The sequence below is a fragment of the Quercus lobata genome, chromosome 3 (assembly GCF_001633185.2).
Source record: "Quercus lobata isolate SW786 chromosome 3, ValleyOak3.0 Primary Assembly, whole genome shotgun sequence".
In the NCBI taxonomy this organism is placed as follows: Eukaryota; Viridiplantae; Streptophyta; class Magnoliopsida; order Fagales; family Fagaceae; genus Quercus; species Quercus lobata.
In genome coordinates, this window is record NC_044906.1 from 65,671,720 (window position 1) to 65,692,757 (window position 21,038).

The window sequence follows — 21,038 nt, forward strand, 5'->3', positions numbered from 1 at the left end:
AAGGAAGAAAAACAAAGCACTGCGTAAAAAAAAAAAAAAAATGGTGAGAGAAAAAAGACGGACTGAGATCAAGTGCATTGTTGTAGGTATTTTTTTTTACATTTTTTACTCTTTTTTTAAAAAATTTTTTAACTCTCCTTTAATATATTTTATTTAATGGTTGAGATTGAAAATTATTTTTTCAACTTTTAATCTCAGCCATTAATTACAATTGCATCAGGGTATTGTACTTGAATCTGAAAAACACAAAAAGACCTACGCATACACATACACAAGCACGCATAAACACATACACATACACATAAACATACATAAATATAAGCACGCATAAACACATACACATACAAATACATAAACACACATACACATATACATACATAAGTACACATACACACACATACATAAACATACACATACACATACACACACATACATAAATATACACATACACATACAAATACACATAAACATACATACACACATAAACATACATACACATACACATACACACATACATAAATATACACATACACATACAAATACACATAAACATACATACACATACACATAAATATACATATACATAAATATACATATACATAAATATAAACATAAACACACATCCACATAAACACGTATAAACTCACGTAAACGTAAACATACACACACATAAACTTAAATATAAACATAAACATACATAAAGGCTCGATTTAGCACAGCAAAGTAACTAACGAAATTGTTTGAGGATTGGTTTTAGATTGCAATTTTTTCCAGTCTATATGAGGGTTTAATTTTTCTCAGTCTGTATATGTGTTTATGTCTATGTATGTTTATGTTTATGTGTATGTGTTTATGTGTATGTGTGTTTATGTTTGTTTGTTTTTGTTTATGCGTGTTTATGTGTATGTGTTTATATTTGTTTGTTTTTGTGTATATTTGTTTGTGTTTGTGTTCATACATAAACATACACACATACATAAACTTGCATAAACATAAATGAACATAAACATAAACACACATGCACATACACACATACACATACACATACACATACACATACACATACACATGCATACACATACATAAACATAAACATAAACACACATGCACATATACATAAATATAAATATACACATACACACACATAAACATACACATATACATACACACTCATAAACACACATGCACATACACATAAACATACACATACACATACACATACACACATACACATGCATACACATACATAAACATAAACATAAACATAAATACACATGCACATATACATAAATATAAATATAAACATACACATATACATACACACTCATAAACACACATGCACATACACATACTTTTTTTAGTTTTCGCCTTAGGCCTCAAAATGTCTAGGGCCGCCCCTGAATCCAATACTCAAATTGACACAATCAGACATTCCTGGACTTTAAATCAATCTCAGAGATGATCAAATCTAATAAGACCGATCAGATTGGTGATCCAATACCGTAGAAGGTTTTGAAGCGTTTACCTGAAGAGAGATCACGCGGGAGAGAGTGAATGTTTGGTAGATCCACTTGCAGACGCAAAAAAACACAAAAGTGTTTTTTGTGTTTCTGTTTCGGGCTTTAAAAGTTAAAACACTCTCTCTCTCTCTCTCTCTCTCTGTTTCGATTTGATTCGTTTGCAGTTTGCAGACCATGGATTTTTGTTGTTTGGGGCTCTATATGGGTTCGGGTCGTTTTGGTTTTCGAACCCAGCTATCAAAACGCACAGCTTTGCTCTCGGATTTTTCCCAACATGCATACGTTGTCGTTTTGTAATATAACGGTGGTTAATTTATTGTGGTGTAATGTTAGAGACAAAAAAAATAGTGTGAATATTCAAAATTATTATTTGTGTTCATCTATATATACTATAAAACCGAAGCATCTGATTTTCGGTTGACTTCATAATATGATGTCACTTTAGTTTTGCTAGCTCCACAAATTTTTACATCAGTATTTTTTTTCTTTATTTTTTAAATATAATTTAATCTCTTTTGTTTTTTCTTTTTTTTTCAAACCTATTACCCGACTCCCCTTATAGTTTTATGCAAACCTTACGCATTTAGATTTCAAACGCTCTCTCTTCCATTCTGATTCTCCTTCTCCTTCGACAGTTCAGTCGTTCTTTCTGTCTTTCTTAAAACCTCTCGAGGGCTACCACCATGTCAAACCATCACCCCACCTTTAGCCCAACCCCTACCCATATATCGCCAGAACCGTTATAGTGCAAGTATTTTAAAACAAGAAAATTTGGTGTTAAATATGATTTAAGTTTTGTCATTTTGGGTTAAGTGTCTTTGATTTAGGTATTTGGGTTATTGGTTTTGATTAAGGTTGAATGATAAAGAAAAACAAAAAGATGGGCATAAACGAAAAGAAGCAGAGAATGGGTTTTTTTTAGAATTGTATGTACCAATTGATTTTTTTTTTTTTTTTGATATTATTGAATTTTGGTTTGTGTGTGTGATTTTTTAGTATTGGTTTCTTTTGAATTGCATGGAATTGAGCAATTGTGATAACTCTTACAGCTACTATTGGCTTGCTAGAAGGAATGGGAGGACCTGCATTTGTTTATAGTGGTAGTTTATCCTGAGAGTTTAGTTTGATTTGCATTTTGCTTGCACCCCATTAAGTTGAAATGTTCCCTCAAACTTCATTATGTTAGCTTTAAGAAAAAGATAGACCTAGCATTATTAGTTACTATTACTATATAATTTTTTTTCAATGGCCTGTTGTAGTAATTGTGAAAATTGTTATCAAGTGAATAAAAGCATTCAGAGTGTTTAACAATTTGATATACAAAATCTGATGTTTAGTAAGCATTTGGTTCCAAGAATACTAAAGCCAAGAGTGTGAAGTAGTTTCATATTTTTTTGGGGCTGTTTGCTCTTCTGGCTTAATGCCAATTGGGTAAGAGGTTTTTATGGGATGCTACGTTTCTAAGTACGCATCTAAAGAGGTGTTTAGTATAGTAGCAATATGAAGTTTAGTATAGTAGCAATATGAAGTTTAGGCAACTAATAATGAAATTGAAAATTGGGAAATGGTTTGTTGCACGCTTTAGGTGCAAGTTGAATCTAGATTGGCTATTCAGTGAAAAGTTCACGTAAAATAATTGTTCAAATTATTCTTTATTTTATTATTAATTTTTTGTGTTGAAAATTTTGATGCAAACTTTGACAGGTGTAAAATGTCATTTTGGTCAATTTTGTAAAAAGTTAATTGGACATTGAAACAAAGGTGTGTAAATAATAAATATTAACCATAAACACATCCAATTAAGAAAAACTCCACTTCTCTAATACAACCTTAACTAAAAGATAAATGCTATAAATTCGTAAAGTTATTATAAAATGTGATAAAATTTATGATTTTATTTAACAAAATGAATGCATTTTTGGCCTACTAAGAACAACTTTTTATTGTTAGATTTTACACATACTCTTTTGGGATCCTACCACATTATGCCATTGAGAAAAAAAAGGTTTAAGATGTTATAAAACTATAGATTTACTACTCAAAATGATGTTATACCCTTTTTTTTTTTTTTTATAGTTTCAATAGAATGTTAATCTATTGCGTCAATTACACGATGATTGCTTTTTATCATTAAACCTAAACTCTTTTTTAAAAGAATAAAAGAAAGATTAAATTTAATAGAATAAAAGACGGATTAAATCTATTTTCCAATAGCAACTAGTATATATATATATATATAAAACCGAATCCTCTAAAACTTCCTCAAATTTCCACGTTAGCATTACTTAAATAAATAAATAAATAAATAAATAAATTCTAATTTTACTATAAAACCGGGGAAAAAAATTTTCTGCCACTTAAAACAAAACCCGGTAATACTTCTTCTATAACTAAAACTCGATAAAAAAATAAAAATAAACTCTCTCTTCTCACAACGTCTCTTCCTTCCTAACCATTCGACAATTCCTCTCCTCTCTCTCTTCGTTCTCATCTAAACACAGATCTTCCCCTTTAACCTCTCACTAATTCATTTCTCTCATAAGTTCTAATGGTGGATTCAACTCAACTAAACCCTTCACACAATCTGGGTTTCATCCTTAATACTTTGTTTTGGTTTTTTAGACTAGATTCTCTCCACAAACATTACTGGTAAGTTTTTTTTTTTTTTTTTGTTCTATAATTTTGGTTGTTAAATATGATTTAGGGTTTTGTTTGTAGTATACTATATACTACAAGTTGAGCTTAGAAGCCGAGGTTATGCCAAATGGCTTCATCTATTTCTCGTATTGTTTAATTTTATGAGGTTTGTGGTATTTTTCGTAGATGTTACAATACCTTTTTTTTTTTATATTTTATTTTTATTTTTATAAATTTATAAATTTTTATGAACTTATTACAATACGTGGTTCTTTTGATAAAATATGATATGGTATCTAGTGACCATAAAGTTTGATAGGGCCTCATCCATCAAACCAGTCATTTGGTCTTGGGCCTCGTAAAAAAACCCGGCCCATTACCACTCTTCTTCCCCTCTCTCTCAGTCTCTTCAGTGCTGTAATTGCAAACAAGCGGGCATCAATGCAAAGGGTTTTAGCCGGGTAAGCATTTCCAATAACCAAAACCCCTAAATTTTTTTTCTTCTTCTTTACATTCCTAATTACTCAGTTTCCCCACGAAAATTCAATGATTATTTGTAGGAAATTGAACCCTAGAACTCTCTATTCACTCACCAGAAACCCCACTTCTAGCTGTACCTCTTCATTTCACTCTTTCAATTCAATAACCCCTAATTTGTACACAATTGAACTGTATTCATGTTGCAAAAGCTTCAGTTTTTTGAGCTCTATAATGGGTTTCAGTACAATTTCCCAAAAGCTTTCTATACCAAAAGACCCTAATTTTGTCAACCTTAGTTTCAGTAGAAATTACTGTTCTGGAAAGAACAGTGATGGTGGGTCTGGTGAGTGGACTGAGGAAATAGAATATTTAGATGAATCAGGGACTGTTATTTACAGTGGGAAAGGTGTGAGGTCAGTTGAGCCTGGTGTTGATGACCATGTGATGGTGGGTGGGATAAAGAAGCCATTTTTGAATGCCTCGGCGGTTGCTAAGATTGTTGAGGTTGTGAAGAGGTGGAAATGGGGACCTGAGTTGGAGACCCAGTTGGATAAACTCCAATTTGTACCAACTATGACTCACATTACTCAAGCCTTGAAGGTTGTTAAGGATAGTGATGCTTGTTTGAGTTTGTTTAGATGGGCTAGGAGGCAGTCTTGGTATCTGCCAAATGATGAGTGTTATGCGATGCTGTTTGATGGGTTAAACCAAAATAGAGATTTTGATGGAATCCAATTGTTGTTTGATGAAATGGTTGGTGATTCCAGTAATAATGGGATTTCATCATTTACTGCGTATAATCGGGTTATTCAGTATTTGGCTAAAGCTGAGAAATTAGAGGTGTCATTTTGTTGTTTTAAGAAGGTTCAGGATTCAGGTTGTAAAATTGATGTCCAAACATATAACTCTCTTATTACATTGTTTTTGAATAAGGGTTTGCCTTATAAGGCATTTGAGATATATGGAAGCATGGAAGCAGCAGGGTGTTTGTTGGATGGGTCAACTTATGAGTTGATGATACCAAGTTTGGCGAAATCAGGCCGTCTTGATGCTGCTTTTAAGCTCTTCCAAGAGATGAAAGAGAGGAATTTCCGGCCTGGCTTCAATGTCTTCTCGTCGCTTGTTGATTCAATGGGCAAAGCTGGGAGATTGGACACCTCAATGAAGGTGTACATGGAAATGCAGGGTTATGGGCTCCGATCATCTGCTACAATGTATGTTTCTTTGATTGAATCATATGTGAAGGCCGGGAAGTTAGATACTGCTCTTAGGCTTTGGGATGAGATGAAGAAAACAGGGTTTAGGCCTAACTTTGGGTTGTACACATTGATTGTTGAGTCGCACGCAAAATCAGGGAAGCTTGATATTGCAATGTCCGCCTTTAAAGATATGGAGAAGGCTGGATTTTTACCAACCCCATCTACATATTCTTGTCTCTTGGAAATGCATTCAGCCACTGGACAAGTAGATTCTGCCATGAAGCTCTATAACTCGATGACGAATGCAGGTATGAGACCAGGTTTAAGTACTTATACTGCCCTATTGACGCTTTTGGCTAACAAGAAGCTTGTGGATGTGGCTGCCAAAATTTTACTTGAAATGAAGGCCATGGGGTATTCTGTTGATGTGAGTGCTAGTGATGTTTTGATGGTGTATATCAAGGATGGTTCTGTTGATCTTGCTTTGAGATGGTTACGCTTCATGGGCTCATCAGGTATTAGAACAAATAATTTTATAATCAGACAGTTGTTTGAATCATGTATGAAGAATGGTTTGTATGAGTCAGCCAAACCTCTCCTTGAAACATACGTGAGCTCTGCTGCAAAAGTTGATCTCATACTATACACATCAATTCTAGCGCATCTTGTGAGATGCCAGGAGGAGGAGAATGAGAAGCATTTGATGTCTATTCTTAGTGCTACCAAACATAGGGCACACCCTTTCATGTGTGGACTCTTCACAGGCCCAGAGCAGAGGAAACAACCAGTTTTATCTTTTGTGAGGGAATTCTTTCAGAGCATTGATTATGAGTTGGAAGAGGGGGCTGCAAGGTACTTTGTCAATGTTCTTCTCAACTATCTTGTTCTTATGGGGCAGATAAACCGAGCTCGATGTGTTTGGAAGGTTGCCTATGAGAATAAGCTTTTCCCAAAGGCAATAGTCTTTGATCAACATATTGCTTGGTCCCTTGATGTTAGAAACTTGTCGGTGGGAGCTGCTCTTATAGCAGTTGCACACACCCTCCATAGATTCAGAAAACGCATGTTGTATTATGGTGCTGTCCCAAGACGCATTAAATTGGTTACAGGACCTACCTTGAAGATTGTGGTTGCACAGATGTTGAGTTCAGTAGAATCTCCTTTTGAGGTCAGTAAGGTGGTTCTAAGAGCCCCTGGAGATTCTGTCATGGAGTGGTTTAAGAAACCAATTGTTCAACAATTTCTTTTAAATGAGATTCCATCAAGGTCTGATATCCTCCTGCACAAGCTGAACACACTTTTTCCCAGTTCAGCACCTGAAATTAGATCTATGTCTCCTCCCAAGCCTCTAATTGCAAGGAGGGCAATGTAAACACATCTGATATCAGCTCTTCTTCTTTGTTCTTTTGCTTTTCTCTTTTTTGTAACCTTTGATTTGCTTTGTGTCTTTTTTGCATAAAGCAGCTTTTTGAATATACATCTTTCTTACTTATAAAAAAAAAACATATCTGATATCAGTTATAGGCCCTGTATTTGTGAAATGGAACTTTAAGTTATTATATCTTATAGCGGTGTGTTCTTTCTACCTTGGGTCTCTTATTTCATATTGATGAGACATGCATATAGGCCAAAAAAGAAGTGGAAGTATTGGCAAAATAAATAACAAATGATAAAAATTCAAAGAAGAAGAGGTGTTAATCTCATGATTGAGTCATTTGACAAACATTTACACATTGAGTTGTATTTTGAAAATCCATGTTATTTCTGAAACTCAGATTGTTCTAATATCAATGAAACTTGAACTTCGCTTTTAGTGGCTTCCAATCGTATAGTTTTTTTTTTTTTTTGGATAAGTAAATAATTTTATTGAAATCTGAAAAAAAGTGTGATCCCAATACACTAGCTGTATACAACAGGACATACAAAGAAAAGAAAAAAAAGAAATCTGAAAAAGAAAGAACTTTGAAAATCTCAAGGAGGCCAAATAATCTAGGAACCCCACAATAGAAAATGATGTAGGCGGCGATATCCACTCATACAAGGACTTGAGGAATATATATTTCAGCTTGGTCATGCCAAGTTCTTTGCCCTCAAAGCACCTGGCATTATGTTCCTTCCAAATGGACCAAATGGGATACAATGGAGCTGCTTGCCACACAGCCCCACTTGATTACATTTCTAATTTCTCTGATAGTTGTTTGGCCACTCAATAAGTTTGGGGATGCAGGTTCCTCCCTCCACACTTGTCTATATTTTGCCATGTATTTTTAGCTACATTTCTGATTTCTCTGATAGTTATTTGGTTGTTTTCAATTTTGATTTTTTCTACCTACAGTTTATATACTCATCTTTGTATGGTTGACAGTCTTGAAAGGTTGTGAATTAATTGGCACTTCAGGAAGGAGATCAAAAGTGTATTGGATGAAACGTACAGGTAATGTCATTTTTAGGTGATTGCACCAATTGTGGTGTGATAGATAGTCACTCTGAAGATTAATAAATTCATACCATTCTCTTCAATTAAATTTTCAAGCCAGAAATTTGTTTGAGTCTGTAGATTGCATTTAGTATTTGATTATTGGGAGAGATGATATTTACCAACAAGCAGATATTTGCTGCAGGGTGAGGACTGAGGAGGATATATTCTTAGATACTGCCCCCTGCGCAATGGCGTTTCGGGTACTACGTGTTAATGGATATGATGTTTCTTCAGGTATTTTCTGAATCAGGAGACAGCATACATGATTTTGATTGTTTAGGTAAGTTTTAATATCTTTATCCTGTTTTGTAGATCCATTTACCTGACTTTCAGAAGATCATTTCTCCAGTTCCCCTGGAGGATATGTGAAGACATTGGTGCTATCTTGGGATTATTTAGGGCGTCTGAAATCATCGTACATTCTGATGAATTTGTTCTGGAGAAACAAACTTTCTGGACCCGTCATTTTCTGATATAAGAATTATCCAATGGTTCAATTCATGCAGATAGATGAAATATATATGTTGGCCAACAGGTAATTTCCTGCAATAAAACCCTTTTTCACTGATTCAGTGATGTTTGACTGTATAATCCATAGTTAATTGCCAGAAGACTACAACCTTTGATCGTTTCAGGTGGACGATGCTCTTAAGTTTCCTTACCATGCAAATATGGATCGTCTATCAAACAGGAGAGCCTTTGAGCATTGTAATAAAAGAAATACAAGGATTTTAAAAACTGCATATAGGTAAACCTATGGTGGTTTTGTCCTTCATTCTTTAATTTATGGAATATGGAGATTTTAATTCTGCTAAAGAATTAGCCATTTTTAGTGGAATATTTTATTTATCCTTGTTTTCTTCTTATGTCAGTTCTTTAAATACTGGCAATGAAGATTTCCTAAAACCGGCAGTACAAGACTTCAACATGTGCATATCTTTGTGTAGTTTCAACTATCTTGATATCATGACTGGCATTTTCTTGAAATTTTTATTATAGCAGGGTCAAAGGTTGGCACGTGTAACAGGATAAGTTGGCATACTGAACTAGAAGCAACTCCATTTGATGGCAAAAAATCATTTTAATCTGGAATCACTGGTTTTCCTTGTTACTAGTGGATAGTGGTTGTTACTTGACCATGGTGTCAAGAAAAAATCAATTAAATTGTTGGTCATTGAGATATCTTCTTGCTTTAAATAATGCAAGGAAGTGTAAGCCGGTGGGTTATAGTTTTATAGAGAGCAGATTAGACAAGCTAAAGCCTACTGTTACTTCTCTGTTGCAGCAACCTTTTCTTCCCTGAACTTCTGATCCTCAAAAAAATAAAACAAAAATCAGTCCTGCATTTTTTATTGATGAAGCTTTTTTTTTGATAAGTTGTTATTGATGAAGCTATGAACTTCTCATTGTTGATAATTTGGTGATTGACATTGGCATAATCTGCTTTTGGTTGGCCAAAACGGGCCTATCAAAAAGGGATCCTCAAAGCAAGTAAAGGAATGCCTTTGTCTGCAGTGTCCTTTCTCTATTTTCACATTAGATAATATTGATTATATTAATATATAAATGAAATACAAAAAAACATGCTAAGAAATCTACCATTACTTTTGGACTACTTGTAAAATTTGAAAATTATTCTGTAGCAGTGTCGATAGGTTCTCTTTTTTACCATCCTATGGCTGAATATAAAACCAAGGGAACGATAATTTTAATACTCAGTAGAAATTCTGTTCTCCTGATTTAAATTGTTTGTCTTTTCATAATATACACAAAATGTGGTTTGAATAGTGTAGTCCGCCGTTGAGATTCTGAAGATAACATTTTCATGTCAATGAAGTTGCAAATATCAACTCTGGTGAAGAACATATTTTACAGAATTTAGACCTTGAAGAAGTTGGGGATCCAGCAAATCAGGTACATGTGATTATATTTTAGGGGTCCCCTTGCACCGCCCTGCTTGGTTGTGACTATTATTTGATATATAAATTGGGAATACATTTGATGATGTATTATCTAGTCCAGCTATCTTTCTATTGCAATCCACAGTGTAAATATCTGTACAATGGTTGTATTGTATGAAATGACGCTACTGCCCATTATGGGTGCATTTGATTTCAGCACGTAACTTGGACCATCATTTCTGTAGATTTCAGTCAAATTTAATATGTAGGTAGGGAACCCAAAAAAAGAAAGAAAAAGAACTGTCCTGCATGATATGAGATAAAGATTGTTGGCTAGAAAGAGGGTTCAAAAGATCAATTCAAGACAGTTTTGACTTTGGAGTAGCCAAGAGCATTGTAGCTCGGTGGCATTGACTGTCTCCTCTATGAAGAGAACCAAGGTTCAAATCCCCCTACCCCACTTATTGTAACAATTGAATTATCCAAAAAGAAAAAACAAAAGACTGTTTTGAGTAATTTCTGGAGGTTATCAGCTTCTGATTTTGATGTAGAGTAGGATTCTGTTTTGCGCTCTATATTACACAGTTGTAGACTGGTAGTTTATGAAGTTTGTTTTTCCCTTTTAGGTTGAGCTGGTGTCCTGTGAGTGGAGTTTGCAGCATAGCTGTGTGTTTTTGTCTTGTTTTTATCATCTTTTTCTCATTTGTTTGAATAAAATTCAAGCGGTATGTTCTGTCCATACTCTATATTGAGAGATAAAATAGAAAAGAAAAGAAAAAAATGAATACACCATTAGAACACACCTAGACTTTATTGGCTAAGCTAGTTGTACATGTGTCACATGATTCACTTGTTCAGTTGTTTCTGCGTTTTTAAGTCCAAGAGAGAACTACAGGTATTGGGGGTGATATTTTTCTCTCTCTTTTCTTACCCCCCAAACTTTAGGCTGCATAACAGGATAATTCTCCACTGACCATAAACTCCTTAATCTCTAACTCATCCCAATCAATAAGAAAAGATTGAATCATAAGTTTTTGGTATAACTCAGAAAAATTACAAACTAGTTTAACCAGCACCTGGAGTAAGATTAGTTTTCATTTTTTTTTTTTTTTTGGGATAGATAATCAGAGTAATATTATTGATGAATAGAGAAAGGAAAAATACAAGTTGTTCATGATGATGAACAGAGGAAAACATAAACAAACAACAAAGAAAGAGAAATCAAGAGGCTATTCTAAGATTAGTTTTCATTCTTTCAACAAAAGGGATTCTATCTGTTATGAATATTAATACTGGAATTAAAGTGGGGATGCTATTCTAAGATTAGTTTTCATTCTTTCAGCAAAAGGGGGATGTTATGTGTATTATTTTCGTTAGTATTGGATGAGTAATGTTGATGGAATTTCTAAGTTAGATTAGATTATGAGTTTGTTTTAATAGATTCAAATAAATTAATTTGGTTTATGTTTAGCAAAAAAAAAAAAATTAATTTGGTTTATATATGATGAGTTATGATTAACTTAAAAAAAAAATAAAATAAAGTTTGGATTTATCTTTATCAAGCTATAATCAACCTTTTATAAATTTAGACATGGACCATGAATAAAGTTAAATAATGATTTCTGAAACTACATATTGTTCATTAATCTAAAGCTGAAACAGACAGGTTTGAGGTTACTTTCTATATTTTTATTAACCAAAATATAAAAAAGTATGAAAAAAAGAAGAAGTTCCAGAATATTTAGTCTACCTCTAGCAAACCAATTCATCACTGAATCCATTATACGTAAGCTTTTAGCTTCAGCTTAACTCAAGACAAACAAAACTGTTTGCCATCAAATGGTCCTCTCTCCGTTTGAGTTCTTCAAGGTTAAATTTGATATTGTCATCAGATCACATGTAATTACAATCAAGGGATCGAATAGTTTGTCGAAACCATGTAGTTTACTTTTTGCAGTGTAGTCAGCCGAGTACCAGCTCTCAACTCTGGAAAAATATATCATACATTAGATGCATGATACACCTCCTCCTCAACTCTCACAATACTTGAGGGTGGTGCAGCCATGTTGGTCGTGAATGGGCAAAATTCATAAACTTGGAAAGCATCATCCTAGGACCTAGGAATTCCTCTTCTTCTTCTTCTTTTTCTTTAAATTTTTTTTGAGAAAATCCCAGGAAGGAAATGCAATTCGCTACTAAAAATGGGGGGACTCTGACTATATTATAATATCAATTTATTCTTTGAGCCAATCCTTAAGATATCATTGCAGTTTTATGTTATTATATTGTTATTATTTTTTTGTAGAAAGTTATTATTTTACTAGAATAATATATACATAAAGCAGATTCTTTTGAGATATTTTTTAAACTACCAAGTGTCCGTTTTGAAAATTTCGACTTATTTACAATTTTAACTTATTTTTACTACTATTTATGGATTCTACTGTATTTTTTGGTACTATTCATAGGACTCATTATATTATTCAGCTAACTTTTACCTTTATCTATCATACTTTTAATAAAAGTTTTCAGTTTCAATTAAGGCTGCGTTTGGTTCATGTAAAATATTTTCTGGAAAATATTTATTTTCCGGAAATGCTATTTTCTGAAAAGGAAAATATTTTCAAGTGTTTGGTTGTATTATGAAAATTTTTCTAGAAAATAATTTCATGTGTTTGGTAACACTCTGAAAATGCTATTTTCCACCACTACCCCCACAAAACCCACCATCACACAAGAGGAAAACCACCAAAACACCACCACCCACGCCACCACAACAACAACAACAAAATCGGAGATCAAAGAGAGAAAGTAAATTCAATTAAGGTTGCGTTTGGTTCATGTAAAATATTTTCTGGAAAATATTTATTTTCCGGAAATGCTATTTTCCGGAAAGGAAAATATTTTCAAGTGTTTGGTTGTATTATGAAAATTTTTCTAGAAAATAATTTCATGTGTTTGGTAACACTCTGAAAATGCTATTTTCCACCACCACCCCCACAAAACCCACCACCACACAACAGGAAAACCACCAAAACACCACCACCCACGCCACCACAACAACAACAACAAAATCGGAGATCAAAGAGAGAAAGTAAAAAATCAAAATCACAAACAAATTTTATTACAAAAATTTCAAACGAGAACGAGAACGAATCGGTGCGAGTGGGTTCGTCGGGGTTCGTTGGTGCGAGTGGGTTCGTCGGGGTTCGTCGGTGCGAGTGGGTTCGCGGTGTGACGATCTCTCTACTCTCTCTGTCTCTCTCTTCGCGCGTGGTCCGGAAATGGTGAGACGATCTCGATGATCGGTTACTGGGTTCGACGAGGGTGGGTTTGAACGATCAGAGCGGTGCGATCGTCTTGCTCCGATGCGATCTTCTTGCTTCGACGTCGGCGATCGTCTTGCTCTTTCTCTCTCTGGCTGTGTTTGTTTTGGGTGAAAACTATTTTAGGAAATGCTTTTCCGTATTTACGGGTGTTTGGTTGCGCATGGAAAATGGATTTTCCGGAAAAGAATTTCAGTTGACCGTAAAATTAAGGCCTTTGACCCGGAAAATATTTTCAGCCAAAATTTTACCTTCAAATCATTTCCGGAGACGCGCAAAGAGAGAAAGAGAGAGAGAAAGGACTCACACACGCAAACACAAAGAGAGAGAGAGAGAGAGAGAGAGAGAGAGAGAGAGAGAGATCGCGAGCCCATAAAAGTGGAGATCGTCGCACCACCGGCGAGATCGTCAAACTTGAGATCGTCGAACCCACGAACAGCGAGTCGCACGAACCCATGAACAGCGAACCCATGAACCCACGAATAGCGAGTCACACTGCGCCGATCGCATCGGCGAGTCGCACCGCGAACCCACGAACCGCGAGTCGCACCGTTACCAATCTTGATCTCGTTCTCGTTACCGGCGAGTCGCACCGTTACCGTTCTTGTTCTTGTGATTTTGATTTTTTACTTTCTCTCTTTGATCTCTGATTTTTTTGTTGTTGTTGTGGTGGTGTGGGTGGTGGTGTTTTGGTGGTTTTCCTGTTGTGTGGTGGTGGGTTTTGTGTGGGTGGTGGCTGAAAATAATATTTTCAGAATATTACCAAACACATGAAAATATTTTCCGGAAAATTTTCATAATGCAGCCAAGCACTTGAAAATATTTTTCTTTCCGGAAAATAGCATTTCCGAAAAATATTTATTTTCCGGAAAATATTTTACATCAACCAAACACAGCCTCTCTCTCTTCTATTTTCCAAGGTCGGAAATCATTTGAAGTGAAAATGAAAACGGAAATGATTTTCCGTTGTTTTGGCTCTCATTTTCGGTCAACTGGAAATGCTTTTCAGTTTGACCGAATTTGAAGTAACAACCAAACACCCAATTTTCCAGAAAATCATTTCCGGAATCAGTTTGAAGTCAATTCAAACGCAGCCTAAATGAACTCTTCCCAAACGGACACTAAGAAATAACATGCACAAGGTATAATATTCTATTATATAAACCTAAACTATCCTATCAAAAAAAAAAAAAAATTATGTTTATCCCTAACAAAGTTTAGCTACAAAATTACTTGTAACCTTAGGGTATAACCTTATTCAATATCTTCTTATTGAGGTGAATTTTGACAAATCTACTGTTGGATTGCATCTTCTTCTTATATTCTCTATACTTACAAAATTTCTAGAAAATTAAAGATCAATAGTTATGTTATCAATTATTTGTTTAAATTGAAAATTTTTGTATTTTAAAATTAGGTATAAAATATAAACTTATAGATCATATAATAAATAATATCTTGACACAAAATTTGACATGTATATATATATTTTTTTGTAAAGAAAATTTGACATGTATAGGAGCATAAATAACATACAATTCAACGGTTAGATTTTCAAAATATGTAGTAATGTTCATTTTATTAAGTAAGGCTATAGTTTTAAGTTATAATTAATTTTGTAACTAAACTTTCTATTAATTTTCTTTCCCAGAGTCTACTTTAGCTTCACACGTGATGCGGATACACTGTCTGGTATGGTCAAAAGGTCTTTGTAGTCCATCACAACAGAAGACAAACTCAGGGTCCATTTGTTTCAAGTTAAGTCTATAACAGACAATACCCAATTCATCATAAATTTTTTTATAGGAAGATATTAAAAAAAAAAAAACTAATTTTTTGACAATTTTTTTATTTAAAACTTTCATAAAAGTGATATTAAAATTTTATTAAAATAATTCACTAATAAGTAATCTAAGGGCACTCGTTAAGGATTTGTTCTTATTAATAGTAATTCTCAATTTACAAATTGAGAAACTGATATTAAGGAGGTAGATGTATTCACAAAATGAAAGGTGCATAGTTTTTTTTTCCTAGCTAAGACAAGATCCACTAAAACTAAAAGGAAGCCAAATCCATCTTCCATGCAGCCAATATAGACTAAGGCAAAGAAGAAATATTACAACAATAACTTAGGTTGAGGGGAGAGATAGCCTTAGCCAAGGCATGAGTAACTTATAATTTAACTCCCTTTTAACCTAAGAGAAAGAGCAACTAAGAAAAGAACTATAATTGGAGTTAGGGGCAATATAGTTCCACACCTAGAGAAGAAAGCTATATTAAGTGCAAATCTTTATAACATTATATTGTTTTTTTCAAAACAAACAAAGTTTTGTAGGTCCTACTTAAAACCCATACTTTTTTCCCTTGCCACATCTTCTCAAGCACTAGCAATTTTTTTCCCGAATGCTTTTCTTAGGTCAATTTGGTCTTTGAATGAGGTGACCCCACATAATAATCAAACTAAAACCTTAGCTTTTCCTAATTTTTTTTCTCTTCTATTTTAACTTTTTCACAATTTCAATTTTGAAACACTTTAGGGCTTGTTTGGTAAAAGTATTTAAATATAATTTTTTGTTTTCCAATCCATAAAATGGTGGGTCCCACATTTGAATTATTGTTTGGCTAATATTTTCTAAATACAGTTTTCAAAAACTTGTATCATATTTTCCTAATTTAGAACATGATTTTGAAAATGGCTAAAGGGGTGTTTTCAAGATACAGAAAATGTTTTTAATAACATAGTTGTAAATAAATTGAAAATAGTGGACCCCATATATTTGTCTAAACTCTTTTATTTCTTAAATTAAGGGGCTTATCTTTATCACCAAAAAAACTCACACTTCAAATTTGAAACTTACCATTAATATATATATATATATATATATTATATATTGATGAGCTTTATTCCCTTATCATTATCCACAAAAAAGAAAAAAAAGAAAAGTAATCTAAAGATTTTACACTTTGCTTTTCGTAAATATATATATATTTTTTAAAAATCTCAAAAATAGAAATGGTCTCCCAAAAAATTATTTTTTGTTTTTAGTATTTTGAAAATTGTTCTTAAAAGTGGGAGCTAAACACGTAAAATATAAAAATTATTATCTAAAAACTAGTTTCACATTTAATTTTTTAAAAATTGTTTTTATACTGTTTTGAAATCAAAAACAAAAATTCTCTTACCAATTAGGCCCTTATTTTTACTATAGAACCAAATTTTAACTACTTGTTACTTAAAAGAATAGAGAAAGACAAGGTTAAATTCTACATAGCTTTTTAAGAGCATACAATGATACAAAACCATAAAAATACAACTTTATAACATTTTTTTGTTTTATTTATTTTAATAATATGAAATACATATTTGTAATCAATTGAGATTGTGTATGTGGGGCCCAAAATTTGAGGTCCCAGCCCACTTTGTGTTAAGGGCCCAAAGCCTAGGCCGAAGAGCCCTACTGCCGAGGACGCGCGATGAAAGCTCCTTGAAGGCCCAAGGATGTGGCTAAGGACAATCTCACGCTCGACACCTCATAAAAACGCATGAAGAAAAGGACAAACTTAGTACAAGAGCAGTACGTGGGAGAAAGCTGTCAACACCATAATGTGGAGCCCAGCACCTGACAAACCCATACTCATACCATGCTATCCAGTTTTTCCCAACCACTCTGACGTATGGATTGATAAGACGAGTAACCACCTCGAACAAGGTGAAACGGACACGTAGGTGAAGAACGGGAAGGAAATACTAGTATAAAAGAGAGAGAGAGCTGAGAAAAAAGGGGGGGACCCCATAAAAAAGAAGAATGGTGAGGATGAGACGCTCCTCGAACTAAGTCCGAGGAGATAGACCTTTCAAACCACATCCGTGTAAGGCTTAGCCCTACAGGCCAAATCCACCTTCGTATGGGTTTCCACAAAAATCCTGACTAAATCGTTGCCCAACGACCAAGGTCCAGCCTTTCCAAACCCACTCTCTACAAATCGTATTGTTCGGGTCCTTTACATACGAGCCCAACACCATCCTTGGGTCGTTAAAAATCGTGTCCCTACAATTGGCGCCGTCTGTGAGAAAGGCTTGCGCGTTGGCGCAGGTGGCGGTGGAGTCAACTCTCTAGCAAGCAGAGGTTCGCGGAGTTTCCTCCATCTCCGGCGACATGCAGTTGTTACTCCGACATAAACTTCTGCTAGGGGCTACGCCTTACAATGCCAATGGCGCAGGCAGTTATAGGGGCTTCTGGCCTCAAGCCATCTCTCCCCGCCCTGGTTTGGGGGCTTACGTTCGAAAAATAAATAAATACAATCACAAGTTTTGGACAGAACCAAGGCCTTGCATGGTCCTCGGACTCAAGCCTATGGGGAAACCAAGTACTCAAAAGAAAAATCACAAGTTTTGGACAGAACCAAGGCCTTGCATGGTCCTCGGACTCAAGCCTATGGGGAAACCGAGTACTCAAAAGAAAAACTACGTTACATGGACCTTAGAATCTATCCGAGGAGAACTCCCCATTAACAGTTGGGTTAATCCCTAAACTGCATGGATTCCCCAGTCTACTCTCGGATCCTCAGTACCAAAGGGATTGATGCAATATAGAGCAATATGCTACCAAAAACACAATCAAAGTCCCTCACTGCTCGGCTACCCTCTCGAATGAATTATTTAGAGTTTATCGTTCTCGGAAATTTGTCTTGCATGCATCGTACAGCGCTCGGCCGTTATCCCGGTTAGTTCCAAGAGTTTAATTTATTGAGAATTACCATTGTTATACTTGATAATGTCAGTAAGTTTAAACTAGTAGGAATTCGTTTTAAGGTTTTTTCCTGCTCTAAGTATCATTAAAGGAAAATGCATATTTAATAATCATGCACAAAGTAGTTGTTGCTGAAAAGAAAAGTATTTGAGATTAAACAAATTCATTTCTTATTAAAACAAAAGAACAGTACAGTGTACAATGAAGGAGCTTAAATAAGCTCATAATAAAACTAACTACACAAGCGAAAAGTAAAGATACAAAGGAATGAAGGAAAAGCCGAAGAAGAGATGCAGAGAAGAGCCGCGCTGCCGCTTCAAAATTTCGTCTTAGGAAGCCATTCCTCAATACTTTTACATGCCTATAACTCAAGCAGCCAAAGAGCCCAACGTGGGGCCCGCACCGTTGAAGAAAAGGTGCAGAGAGCCCGGCTCCGGGCTAGCGCAGCTGAAGAAAAGGTGCAGGGAACCCAACTTGAGGCCCGCACCGGTGAAGAAAAGGTGCCGGGAACCGGAAGTTGAGGAGCCTCCACAAAAATTTGCCTGCAACAAGGCAGATGGCGCTGATGGTAGAAATTATTTCTTCTGACACACCAAAAATCTGATGTGACCAGAACCTGCTTCGGATTTTGACTGAAGGAGGGAGAAATACCATTTCCCCCTTGTCAAAACGAGGGACGGACTTGAATCTGTGCCTTCCTTGTCCGTACCACATCACCTTGAGTATCATGAGGATTCGGTGCCTCTGAAGCGTGTGAAAACTTTTCATCCTCACCCACACCTCAAACATCTTGCTCTGAGGCAGAATGGCACTAGAAATGGAGATCGTAGATATAGCGGAAGGAGTATGATTCTAAAGGAAACAGGAGAGTTCACATGTAAGAGGAATGACCCCCTATCCTATTTATACAGAGAGCAAACCGGTGGCATTTAATTCATGCAAGTTTCCAAGGAATGCTACGGACAAGGCAGACTTGGCTCAATTTCCAACCTCACCCGCAGCCGTAGAATCTGAAGATCCTCGTGAAGGCACGCCACTAGTACCGAAATGTCAAAGGACTCCGTGTGAGTGAAAAATAAAGGAGTGCCTCTTGTTTTGGCACGTCTCCCATGTAAATGGAAAAACACAAATACTAGTAGGGTACAGGATTTGAGCGAGCCATAATGTGGGCCTAACGTCATCAAAACCCTCTTCCCCAACTAAAAAGTCGGGCAGCAGGATTTTGAGGGGCTATTGTAGGGCCCAAAATTTGAGGTCCCAGCCCACTTTGTGTTAAGGGCCCAAAGCCCAGTCTGAGGAGCCCTACTGCCGAGGTCGCGCGATGAAAGCTCCTTAAAGGCCTAAGGATGTGGCTAAGGACAATCTCACGCTCGACACCTCATAAAAACGCATGAAGAAAAGGACAAACTTAATACAAGAGCAGTACGCGGGAGAAAGCTGTCAACACCATAATGTGGAGCCCAGCACCTGACAAACCCATACTCATACCATGCTATCCAGTTTTTCCCAACCACTCTGACGTATGGATTGATAAGACGAGTAACCACCCCGAACAAGGTGAAACGGACACGTAGGTGAAGAACGGGAAGGAAATACTAGTATAAAAGGGAGAGAGAGTTGAGAAAAAAGGGGGGGACCCCATAAAAAAGAAGAATGACAAGGATGAGACGCTCCTCGGACTAAGTCCGAGGAGATAGACCTTTCAAACCACATCCGTGTAAGGCTTAGCCCTACAGGCCAAATCCACCTTCGTATGGGTTTCCACGAAAATCCTGACTAAATTGTTGCCCAACGACCAAGGTCCAGCCTTTCCAAACCCACTCTCTACAAATCGTATTGTTCGGGCCCTTTACATACGAGCCCAACACCATCCTTGGGTCGTTAAAAATCGTGTCCCTACAGTGTAGAAACCAAATTATAATAATGATTTAAATTCAAATTCTAAACAAACTCATACCGAGGTGTATTATTTCATTTTTCCAATTGAGTAAATTAAACTACGTATGAAAAAATAAATTAGAGTTTATATATTATTGCAAAGCGCGTGCGATTAGACTATTTTTTATTTTTTATTTTGGGTTTAGTGAAATAATATTTAAAAGTGAGATAGAGATAGTATCTTAATTTTTTAAATCTTTTTCTATGTGAGAATTGATAAAAGTTTGAAAGTATAAAACTTATGAACTTTTTTAAAAATACTAAATTACCCTTTTAACCGGTTTGTACTTTTAAATCTTAAATTATTTAACTAAAAAATATGGATATTTTAGAGAATTTAAGAATCTACGTGGAGATATTTTAGTACATAAAATGATGAAACTAATTTTGTTATTAGTAATATAGATAATTATTTATCTATGTTGTTTGTTTTTTTTATTATAAAAACTTACAATACTTAAACCTTCAATCTTATCATTTAATTTTGTCAATTTGAACTAAAATTTTGACTCTAATTAGTGTAGAAAACTATAATCGAAAGATGTATAGTTACTTTTTCAAGTTCAACTATAATTTGGAGTAGAAAACTATTAGGATTCCCAACCCCCCCACCCCCACCCCCAAAAAAAAAAAAATAGAAAAAGAAAAAGAAGTGAGTTACCTATGACATGACAGTAGTTCAATGCAGTAGGGTAGGGTATTTCTAAAGAAGGACAAATGAGTTGTAAATAAGTAAAGAACATGGAAAGAGAAAGGACACACAGATTTTAATATACCATGGGCAAGGGGACAAAATAAGAAGGCGCA

At 35.1% G+C, this 21,038-nt stretch overlaps 1 protein-coding gene and 1 long non-coding RNA gene across 2 annotated transcripts; both read left to right on the top strand.

Moving 5' to 3' along the window:
* Window positions 1–4,528: 4,528 nt before the first annotated feature.
* On the top strand, window positions 4,529–7,502 carry LOC115982901 (pentatricopeptide repeat-containing protein At1g79490, mitochondrial-like). Its single transcript, XM_031105652.1, has one exon. The coding sequence runs from the start codon at window positions 4,704–4,706 to the stop codon at window positions 7,206–7,208; it is 2,505 nt and encodes an 834-aa protein (XP_030961512.1). The 5' UTR covers window positions 4,529–4,703; the 3' UTR covers window positions 7,209–7,502.
* Window positions 7,503–8,202: 700 nt separating this feature from the next.
* LOC115982902 lies at window positions 8,203–10,201 on the top strand. Its single transcript, XR_004089775.1, has 4 exons — window positions 8,203–8,270; window positions 8,458–8,549; window positions 8,628–8,850; window positions 8,951–10,201. It is a non-coding gene; the product is annotated as an uncharacterized LOC115982902 (long non-coding RNA).
* The last annotated feature ends 10,837 nt before the right edge of the window (window positions 10,202–21,038 follow it).